The 12,059-nt window shown below is 41.6% G+C and overlaps 1 protein-coding gene across 1 annotated transcript in view; it reads left to right on the top strand.

Annotated features, from left to right (window-relative positions):
* The window catches only part of SPTBN5 (spectrin beta, non-erythrocytic 5), a gene marked incomplete at its 5' end in the record, with an annotated part of 100,367 nt that overhangs the window by 42,356 nt on the left and 45,952 nt on the right, over positions 1 to 12,059 (top strand). The window contains one exon of the mRNA XM_082484976.1: positions 510 to 659. Within this exon, the coding sequence (XP_082341102.1) occupies positions 510 to 659 (150 nt within the window). The remainder of the gene's footprint in view (positions 1 to 509; positions 660 to 12,059) is intronic.

Genomic DNA, 12,059 nt, shown 5'->3' with positions numbered 1-12,059 from the left:
ATGTAGGAAAAAATGATTTATAGAAGGCCTATGGATGTACAGAGTTTGAAGCTGAAATTACATGAAGTCTTACATTGAGGCATGTATTCACTGATTAGGAGAATATACTATGTTCATAATTTATTTCAGTATCTGTCCTATCCAAATTTGAAGTGCTATAATGGACTAAAGATAATGGAGATAATTGGAGTGCTATAATGGACTAAAGATAATGGAGAATTAGGATTTGATTCTAGAAGGTACACTTGAGAAACAGTTACCTTTGCTCTTGGCTTGGGCTGCTATATACGCTGCAAGAAGCACTCCTCTATTCCTGAAATGAGACACTTCTGATCATGTCTCTGCCCAAATATAAGTGCTAGAACTTGTTTTACTTTTTTCTGTTTGATAGTTTTGTTGCAATTTAAGGGGCTTATCCACCACTACACTTCATCTTTTCTCCTCCCTCCTTACCCTTATCCATGGGGTATAAAGACCAATATGAGTTTTTCATTGGAAATTGTGTTCAGATTCAGCAGAAGCTACAGGCTCTGTTGGAAGAGAAGGTAAATGTATACAATGAATGGAAACAGAAGAAGGACTGGCTGGAGAAAATACACCAAGAACAAATGTTCTACAAGGATTGGGATCACCTGGACATGCTCTTGAATTCACAGGAGGTAGGTGAATTATAAACTTGAAATAAGCAGTTAAACTCTTCAAGCATTTGAACTCTTCCAAACTAAAAAGGGCAGTACTGTCACCTACAACTTAAAATCCTTGGGTCTGTGTGTAGACAAGACGCTCTTTTTATTGTTATGATCTGTATTGTGGTATAACTTGGAGACTGTAGCGGTGCACAAGACCCCCACTCTCTTCTGGGGCTTGGGTGTAGAACCAGAAACAAAAAGATGATCCTTGCCTGAAAGATCATTCATTGCAAATAAACAGAAGAGCTAACAGATGAGTCACAACAGAAGAGGGAGACAACAGTCCAGAATTAGTCAGCTTTACAAACAGATCACAGCTACTAACTGCTGAACCACTGGCAAATTGTTTTGTAGACTTCAGAGAGAAGGGAAACTGTAAAGAGGGTCTGAAAGAGGACAGGGAGATTACTTTGCAGGTGTTGCTGAAAACCTCACCTCAGACTGAGGGTTGGTGCTGGGAAAATGCAACTAGTGGAAAGTGAATGTTGGCAGTGTGAGTTAATCCAGGAAAAGGAATTGACATCTCAGTTCTGCAAGGGAGTTGATAGCAGTGTGGAGAACAACTATGAAAGAATTTGATTGTAAGGAATATTAGTTTCTGTTTGATGCAGTAGAGAAAGATGAGTTAGTGAAAAAAGCCCTCTCATGAAAAGAGAGAACTGATACATTTAATGCAAAGAGACAGAAGGATGTTATCATATTGCAGCTCTTGAAATAGATATTTTTTTTTCACCAATATTAAATTGTACTTTGTCTTTCTTGCACTTTCCTGGATTCGTGGAACTATTTAAAAAGGTTCCAGCTTGAGGTGTGACGTTTGCTATTATAAAACTTAGTGCAGAATTTAGAAGTCTTTTCCAGTCACTCTGTGCAAATTCATGGATTGACAGAATGCTGTAACTGTGCTGAGACTTGGCATACAAACCACGTTGATGGGTTGAAGGTTGCCAAATGGAAGGGTTGAAGCAAAACTGAAGGAGGTTGTACCTCTGGGTCATTTCTTATTAAGGAAAAATAATTCTTAATTCTCCAAGACCACTGGCAGCATAATATAAGGGCTCCCAGTTTGTGCTGAGCTTGGTTTTCCACCAGTGCTTTGCCACTGGCACTAAATCTTCTGAAAAACTGACCCTGAGCTGTGCTATGCAGTGATACTTAACCTTTTGGGACACATGGGCTTGAAGCCTTCTACAACTCATTCCTTGAAGGAAATGCATATCTTCATAATTCCCTGCAATTGGCACCCTTGGCAAGTATCACCTGCATTCTGAGTTTGTGCCAAAACATGAAACCAAGAGAATTTCACCTAGGTTTGAGTTCCTGGAGTAAAATATTGCATATTTCTGCCAGTTAAAAATGTTTATTTGTTGCTTAATTAGCAAATGGCACCATTTGCAGTATCAAAGTCCCTACCAAGCAGTGATATATCATTGCTAAGCTCCTGCATGGGGAACATCATCTGGGAAAATGTAAGCTCTACGAAATTTTGGCAACTGGATTCTTTCTCTTTTCATGGAATGGAGATCAGCCAGCAGGCAGAGGCAATGTGACTATGGCATCTGCTTTGCTGTATGTATCTCAGAGGTAAATACGTATGAAGCTACTACAGGTTAATGTTTCTTCTTGCCCCTCAGACATGAGTCCTGGTTGCAATAGACTATATTACGCTTACACCTGGCAATTTCAGCATGTCTCCAGCACATTGTGTAGAGTTAAACTGTACTTCACATTACTTCTTTATTCAGTTGAATTTACCATTGCCCTATGCTGTGAGGTAGATTGTCACAAAAGGGATGAATGTTCATCATAGACTGGGTAAATTATCTTGGCAGATAGTCTGCCTCTACCACAAGTTTCTTCAGCCAAGGCAAAGCCTGACAATGAAGGCTGTGACCTTGAGGACCATGAAGAGCAGTTCTGTTATCAGAATCTTTCTCTTATAGTGTTTTCCCTATGAACTCCTGAGGAGCCCAGTACTCAGTTGTTCTCACTGTAAGTGTTCAAAAGATGGAATAGTAAAGCATGGATACTTGGCTGTCCCTCCAAGCACCCCTTCACACAGATGGTATTGTATGGTCCAGGAGAATGAGAAGAAAATGAGCAGAGGAGTGTAATGACAATGTCAATGTAGGTATAAAGAATGAGAGCGCCATAGTCATCATATGCTCTTATGTTACTTCTAGAACATCTGCATTTGATTTTTATTATTTTTTTTTTTAAAGAGCACTCAAGTTGAGAAGAACATTCTAGCTATGGAAAGAAGATTCATAAACATTTTTGTTTCTCATTTTTGCTTATATTTAATCCTCAGAAGATTACAACTGTTTGAAGAATTGTTGCTTTTGTAAGAGGTCTGTATGTAAAGAATTACAGTTGCACGCTCAGAGAGTTACTGTTATAAGATGGAAAAGTAGATCACCATGGTGTGACTGTATAGACAAACGTCCCCGATGTTGTAGTCAATGACCAAGTATCTGCCTGCAATCTACCAGGGAAATTACAGAACGCCATGGATTTCTAAATTGGTAATCTGGATATCACAGTCAGTCATATGTCACCTCTTTCACTGACACAGTCTCTACCATTACTGAGCTACCACAATGCCTGGAAGAGACAGTTATGGATTAGTGCTCAAATGTAACCCAGGAAACATAAGTGCTGTTAGGTGGGAAGAAGAGACACCGAGTTTGTTAATATCCAAGGATGCAAACACACAGATCCCCAATGAGCTGTGAGCATTCAGGATGAGTTTCAACTCTCACTACTCTGGATGCACCAATCAGGCTGATACTGTGAACAGCTTTTCTTTCAGGAATTAGTAGCTTTCCTCCATCATGATGACTGACTCCTGTGTTGTCCTTCCTTGTCATCTTGGTTTTAACCCACAGCTGACACTGAGTAAAAGTACCATGAAAAACGGCAGCTTCCCAAGAACATCAGCCTGCCTTAGAGCTAAAGAGTATCAATGAAAGCACATCTCAGCTGTACTTCACAGATCCCAGTGCTACCTGCTCATTTTAAATAATATTTTCCTGTCTTTAAGTCAATTTTACTGATTTCAGACCTGGCAATGTTGGCGATAACCTCAGTGTTCAGAGTAGTGTCTGTCCACAGTGAGTATAAATACAGAGTGATACAGGTTAGGCTATTATGCTGCTGAGAAGGCAGAGTCTACATGTGTTCACACACAAAATAAGCAGTATCTTTGAAGAATTTATGGGATGATATCAATAAAGAAAGCAAACCATTGCAAGAAGAGGCTATTTGCTACTGTCCATGGAATAACAGGAAGGAATTTACCTTCTTCTGGCTTATAGTCCTTCCTTAATATGCAGTGGCTGGCCCTGAACAGAAATCATAGAATCACAGAATGATTTAGGTTGGAAGGGACCTTAAAGATCATCTATTTCCAACCCCCCTGCCATGGCCAGGGACACCTCCCACTAAACCAGGTTGCTCAAAGCTCCATTCCAGCCTGGCCTTGAACACCTTCAGGGATGGGGCGTCTACAACTTCTCTGGACAACCTGTTCCAGTGCTGCCTCACCACCCCCATAGTGGAAAATTTCTTCCCAATATCCAATCTAAATCTACCCTCTTCCAGTTTGAAGCCATTACCCCTTGTCCTATCACTACATGCCCTTATAAAAAGTCCTTCCCTATCTTTCTTGTAGGCCCCCTTCAGATACTGGAAGGCCGCTATAAGGGCTCCCCAGAGCCTTCTCTTCTCCAGGCTGAACAACCCCAGCCCTCTCAGCATATCTTCACAGGACAGGTGCTCTAGCCCTCTGATCATCTTCATGGTCCTCCTCTGGACCCACTCCAATAGGTCTATGTCCTTCTTATGTTGCGGGCTCCAAACCTGGACGCAGTACTCCAGGTGGGGTCTCACAAGAGCAGAGCAGCGGGGCAGAAGAAATGGCAACATTGTTCTGATTCCTTTACAGCTGAAATCCCCATATTCCCATAATATCCCCCATTTCTTTTATTCTCTCGTCTCCAAGTGTCATCATTCTTCAAACAGATTATTCCTGTGCTGTGGGGCTCCCATCTAAATGACAGAAATTGCAAGAACCGCAAAGCTGTCTTTTGCAGCTGCCTCCATCTGCCTTATGGATCGGTATATACAATTTGACAGTGAACCGAGGTTCCTTATTCACTATTTGTATTTTACTTCTCTGCACTTGAAGGACAATTGGAAGAGGAATCTGTTCCTTTCAGATGGAGCTCTGTTACTACTATATGGAGTTAAAATGTGTCTGCATAGTGATGTTGGCTGCTCCCTAGGGAGACAGGCAGGAGGGTAGGAAAGCAGTCCTTTCAAACACATTCTCAAAAAGTATTCAGCAAAGACATCAATTGAAGGCTCCCAAACCACTTTCCCAATGGGAATATTGTCATTTGTTGCTTTCAGAAAGGACAAAAGCAAACACACTTTCAGAAAAGATTCCTGTCAGGCAAACAAATATAAGCAATCTCTCCACCCCTTGTGTTTCTTCTGACTTTTGTATTTGAGGCAAAGCTCAGTCACGTGCATTTCAGTTTGCACATCTGCAAAATATGTGTGTAGGAAAGCAGCTTGTCATCCCATAACTTTTGGATCCTCTTTTCCCAGTACTTCATATGCCTTAGACCAAGTCTCTCCCCCAGCAGCAAGGAACAGGGGAAGGAAGGCGACAACAGAGGAGTGTTTTAAACTAAGAACTACTACAGAGAACTGCTCTCATTTGCTCTCTGTGCCAGTGTGACAGGTTTGACTTCATGCCAGCATCTTATATTACATCCAAGTTATTTAAACCTTCGAAGGATTTCTGCAGAATTTAGTCTAGGATTGTTCTATGCTAAAGAAAATCGAGCACATGTGGAGAAAATTAGGCAAACATCTATCTTTTAAATATTTTTTTTTATTATGAATTCAGTTGTGCCATTGCATGGAACCGTTGTAGGAAACTCTCCTAAGACCTGCGAACTGACATCTTGCCAATCGGAGCACAGACAAGGAACAGCTGAAAAAGAGAAGGAAGAAAAAAAAAATCATTTTTGCTTTGAGCAGGAGCAGTGTCCAGTACGTTCTGCTCTGTTCTAACCTTTTCACGGCAGCAGATGCATTGCTCAGGTTAGCTGCTTTCCTTTTTTTCACAGATGAAATAACAGCGAGTTCGCAGGCTGTCTCTGGCAGGCGGTTTTGGCTCCCTCCTACTCTGTCTGCAGTCTCACTGTCAGAACACTCAGGGAGCAGAGCCTCATGCTCCGTAATTTATCTTTCTGCACATCCCACTCTCATATCACTTTGCAGACGTGACAGGCGGTGGGAGCAGTATTAGAAGAGCTGCGCGTTTTCCTTTTGAATGTGGATTTTTTTAGTTTATTATTTTTTTCCTGGAGAATGTTTATTCATCTCTCATTCCTTTGCTTCAGAGGAAGAATGGAAATTTCCAGTGCCAAAGGAAAAAGGATTAGGAGTCGGTTTTAAAAACAGGGGGAAAGGCAAGCTTCTGTGGCTTTGATTTTTGCATCATTTAGGACTAAGCTTCAGAATGTCATGCAGGGACCATCGCTGCAAACTTTCATCTGCAACCTATGTCTCCACTGCGGAAGTGATGCTGTCTTCCAGCAGAATGACCCCACCTCCTCCTTTTGAATCTGCTGTGCGGGACAGGCCTTTTCAAAAGATGCCAGCATCAGCATGGCGCCCTCCCACTGGTCAATCAGTTGCAGAGCTTGCTGCAGGAGGTGCCAGCTCATCACCAAGCAGTGTGTCTTCTGGAGCTTACTGTTCAAGGCTAGATGTCGTCCTGGCACACACAGACCAGAGGAAATGTTTCAGGAGCGCTAGTCACTGTGTCAGTCCTTCTGATGAGACTTCCAGTTGTTCCAGTCCTCCCAGGGATCCTCAGGACCATGGATATGGGGGTTCTGGCGCTTGGTCAACATTTGCATCTTACAAACAATATTCAGAAAGAGAAAAAAGGTTTCATCATATTTCTCCTGAAAAAAACGATCCCTTGAAACTTGCTGTGTCTTTGCCCTCTGACATCCTTTCCTGCAAAGCTCCACCAAGCTGGACATCACGCCTAGATGTTGATCTTTCTACTATTCCAGCTGTCTCTACGCTCCACAGCAAAAATCTACGCACATCCTTGGAACCTGGTGATTCTCTCCTACACCAACAAGGCTGTAGCCAGTGCAATGTCAAAATGCAAGACCTCCATGCTTCAATGAAGCTTTACATTTCAACTTGCAGCTTGACGATAAAGCCTTTTCGAGCAGATTCCCATGGAAGCAGTCATGTTCATTCAAGTTTGATCATGCCGCAATTAGAGAAGATGCCTGAAACTCCGACTGGTCTTCCAACAGGATCCCAGAAACCAAAACAAGGCTTCCCGTCAGGTGGGTCTCCAGCTCTTCAAATCACAAGATTTCATGTGACTTCCTCTAAGTATCCTGGCCTTCCCCAGCAAACTATCTCCAGAGATGTATGGCTGTCCCCAGCTGTGCTGACTGGAAGAGAAAATTCAGCTAGTGGGAATGAGGTCACAAGCAAGGATTTAGATCCAGAGCTGATTGTCTTTCAAAACCACCCTTCATCTAGGCCAGAGTTTAGGAAGACTCCGCATGATAGTCTAACACCTGCGCACCACAAGGTTTCCAAAATCACCCTGATACTTGCCACCCCTTGGACTGCTATGCCTATCCAGGTGGTAAGAGAATTTAGAAGAAGCCCAAGTCCAACGATCTTTATCAAAACACATGACGCAGATATAGCTGGTCCACCCTTTCACCCTGTGGAGATTGGGGCTGGCCTATCTCTATCAGTGAATCCAGTTTGCTGCTCAGGATTGCTTTCTAGCCATTGGGCAAGATCTGGTTTGAGACCTGCCCGGGAAACATGCACTCTAAAAACTGTATGCCCCGAAAACCTTTTGACAAACATACCAGCTCACACCACATCTTCAAATCACAGAGACACAGAGGGTGCATGGTCTCCATCTATTGCTGTCAACATTGCATCCTTTGGATCTGGGAGGAGAGTGGTGAAGATTTCCATTCCATTCTAGGAACATTTGCAAATGGAAGTTTTAAGTTATATTAATCAAGCCACGTGGATTTCTTTTTGTATGCTTCCTGCCATGTTACCACTCCCTGGAGATGACTTATGGGACAATCAGAAAGCTGTTCTGCTGTCACCGAAGCTGCAGCTACAGCTTGATCCATTCTAGATGAAGCTGGTCTGATCAAGCACTTAACAAGTGTTTCATTTTAATCATTTGAGTACTATTGTCAACATGACATGCTCAATGCTATGCATGTGCTTAGAGATGTTGCGTAATTGGGCCATAGTTCTCAGCACTTTGAAGGTTCAAGACTTGAGGGCCAAGAACTGGTTTTCTTCTCTGCTAGTTGGTCTGGGACCTGGGACAAATCCTCAGTGTAGTTTTTCTTAGATTTTTCTCTTTCACTGTTTTCATTTTCTTACTTGTCAGATTATGCTATATTCCTAAATGGCTAATTCCTAGTTTTGTAACTTTTAAAAGTAATACTTTTTTTCAAAACCCAAAATATTGAAGAGTGTAGGAAGAAATCACCCACCCCACCCACCCCCCCCCCGTTAGACAAAGAGAGGTACCACCCTTTCCTGATGGAAATGAACATAACTTAGTCTCCACAGCATCTCAAATTTGAATATCCCAGCAAAATTTCTAGCAGTGAAACTGTGGGGAGTTCAAGAGGAAATTAGTCTGCCTTCAGACAAATATTTAATGAGTAAATATTTTCACGATGATGTTGTATGGGCATAGGATTCTGGTCTAACGCCTACTACTTACAGGATAGGGGTCACGCTTGTGAATCTTGAGGGAGGGAATAGGTGAGAGGAAGGGATTGTAACAGTTATGGGAAAACAAGCACTGACTTCTCTCTGTGTTTTTCCCATATACATTTCCAATATCAGACAATTATATTTTATGACAGTGGGAGGAGGGAAGGAAATTTTAAATACATTTATCATTAGAATTTTGCATCTAGATTGTGAGGTCAGAGGCCAATAATGCAGTGATGTCAGTATGATAGAAAAGGTGTATGTATTTTCTTTATAAACAATTTCAGTATGTTTTATTCCACTTATGGTTATAGTATGATACCTTGTTATAACTTTTACTGAAATTAAGCATAGTAAAACATATTTGTGAACCATATATAATCATGGTATTAAGCACATTTATTTATTTTGCTAAAACAAATTTAAATGTGGCTTTTTTTTCATTAATTCTTTTTTGTATTTACTTTTACCAGAAGTGAGTCAAATCAAATCTAATTATCTATCACAGCAGAAAGTTTGGACTTGATTACATGTTTTAAGTGAAGACATTTAAAACTGGGAGTAATTCTGGCTTCTAGTACATGCTTAGATCTGAAAGATTTTCAGTGGAGTTCCAGCAATCTCAGCAGCAAGCAGCAGGCAGTGGGGGGCAATATCTGTGGCGCTTGCTATACTGTGAAGAGCAGAAGCAGGAGGAGAAGGGAGTGGATTTGGACAAATGCTTAAAATAGTTTTTCTTCTAGTGAAATAAAAATCACACTTCTTGGAAGACAGATTTCTTTTGGGGCTTTGTCGGCTTCCAGTGTGTATAAATGTGGAGTTGTGGCATCTAGAGAGCATAGTTATCCTAATGACTAAAATGTTTCATTCTGTATTTCTCCCAAAGCTAGAGCTGGCCTGTGCTCTCACGTAAGTGTGTATATAGTACTGTTTTATTTAAAATGAACATTTTTTTTTTAATTGGACTTTGCAAGTAGTTCTGCCTTAACTTGTATGTAAGAGGTCTTATTGACAGTGTGGCTAAATCTATACAATGATCTCAGAAATAGTGAAAAACTCCAGTTAAGTAGGGTTAAAAACTCCATTTCTGTGCTTTGCATTGTTCATAACTTGGCTATTTGTTACACGCTCCATTTCAAATCTCAAAAAGGGCCAAGTTAATTTTGTGGTTTTAAGTGTCTTTGCAAGTCTTCACTTAAAAAGGAGTCCATTACATAACGAGTGGTCAAGTCTTTGGTGCTTTTTGTGGCTGAGCATTAAATTCCTGATGATGGGCCATGATCCATAACACAAACAAACCGGAAAGAAAGCTTATACCTGCTGTGTGCTGTGGGAGACCCTGGTAGGTTACCTGAGGAGAGCTATGCAGTGTTTTGTGTCTGAAATCAACGTCTCATTCAAAGCAGCAGTTTGGGGACCTGTCTAAAAATATGCCAAAAGTGATGTAATTGGCCACAGGCCAGAATTGTGGTGTGGGAGCCAGTTTCCATTCTGCTTTCGGATTGGTATAACAAATGCTTAAATGAAAAATATGTTGCGGTTCTAATTCTAGCAACTGCTGTCATAAGCTTTCTGTTTAAAAGACGATGGAAAGTTTTTACCTCACCAGAGCTCCAAGTAGCACTGTTAGTGCTACTGGGGCTGCTTTCTTCTAAGAGTATTGCCATCACCTCTCCTGTAATGTACACAGCTAGTTTTCCTTCGCACCAATTTTCTTTTTGTGCACCAGTTTTCTTTCACAGTATTACCTGAGTTCCCAAGAGCATTTGCATGGCTGCCTACTTGGAGAACCTGGTCCAAAGCTTTCAGAAGTCAGGAAGACTTTTTCCCACTGCTCTAACAGCTGAAGGGATGGGGCTTTGAATGCTCAGTGTTATTTGTGTGTAGTGAGTCTCAGTGGGAGCAAGGCACTGAGCTCTCCAGTGCCAGCTGCTTATGACTCACCATCCCACACCCCTGCTCTCAGATGTCTCTGCTCTCTTTTTCCAAAGAAAGTAGCCCTCTTTACCAGAAAGTGTCCCTTGTCTTTTTCTTGTACCACAGATATATGAGCAGGAAAACTAATGGCTGATCATTTCTTCAGGTTTCACGGAATTTGCAGTTTCACTGCTAACAGTTACTAAATAAAGGTCCTGGAGTGATATGTGGAAAATTATGGGAATTTTCTGTTTCCCCAGGTAAATCTTTTTTGAGGAAAATGGTAGATAATCCACAAAATATGACAGATAATGTACAATGCTTTTAAAGCAACATTTAAAACATCAAAATAGATATGGAGCATGTGGCTGTATGTTTGTGTACCCCAAACAGGAGTGAGTTAGATTCAGCCAATAACTTTTTATTTCGGTGTTAGTAACAGCAGTGCAAATATGGATGGTAATTGTAAGTGGTTTAACAGACCTGGAGCCCACATGTGTGGACACCTTCCTCCACAAGAGTAAACCGAATCCAAAAACAGTCTAAAAAAAAAAAAACCCAAAGGCAAACATGTCATAATTTCATACACTTCATAAGTAGGACAGATCCAAGTATTAAAGTTTGAATGACAGAATATCGGACATCTGGTGGGGGTTGTATTTAACATACAGAAGCATAACAGAGGCGTTAATGTATTTCTTTTAAGCATCCTGGTGATTTATGGGCCAGACTTATTAAAAACATAGCCCTGTTGTACAGTGGCTTTCACTTCTTCTTGACAAGGATTACTGTGTTGGGATTTATTCACCTCTCTTCTGATACTCGGCATGGATTAGTATAGAGCAGTTTGAACATCTGGCCTTGGCATGATATTCTTCTGTGCATTTTTCTGTATATGCAAAATATTTCTCTCATTAACTCCCAAAAAATGAACCAGAAAGTCAGGCCAAGTCTGGCTGTCAGTCTGCCTAGCCACAACTGCCAAGGAGGGCTGAGTGGCGGCAGCAGCAGTAACAAGGTCCATTGACCAGCTGGAGATCAAGGCAACAAAGCGAGGTAATGACTGAAATCTGGGGTCTGTCCAGGAGGACCAGGGCAGGGCTCAGGCCTCTCCTCAATGCAGTTCAGGCAGGGCTGGGGGCCAAGACTGAGCTTCAGAGGGACCCCCGGGTGGGAGCATGGGGGCCATCCAGGGAACGGTCGGGGCTGCCAGAGCCTGTTGGTGCACTCAGACCCTGACAAGTAGGTGTGGATTCTGCTGCACGTAACACATGCCTGGGAAACCTCTCCTTCAGTATATGCGCTGTGGAGTTAAACAGTCATCCAATACTTCTGTCCAGACAATGAACATCATTACTGGTTTTCTAAAGTAGCTCTTGAATATCTTTTCTCTCCTATAAAAAACACCCTGTCAGACTGCTACAGAACTATAACGTTTTGCAAAGCAAGAGAGATCTCTCTAGATGTTTTCCTGTGCACATCCATGAATGTAAGGCACAGATTTACCTATGTTCTTTACCAGCCTTCTTCTAAAACTATTAGCAGTTGTGTTGTTTCACTGATTCAATTCTATTTCTTTCCTGCCTCTTAATTCCTTCACACTATATCACTGATCCCAAATTCTTCTTCTATCTC

This window comes from Vanellus vanellus, assembly GCF_965231255.1.
Source record: "Vanellus vanellus genome assembly, chromosome: 6".
Lineage (NCBI taxonomy): Eukaryota > Metazoa > Chordata > Aves > Charadriiformes > Charadriidae > Vanellus > Vanellus vanellus.
This window is presented reverse-complemented; position numbering and strand designations above follow the sequence as displayed.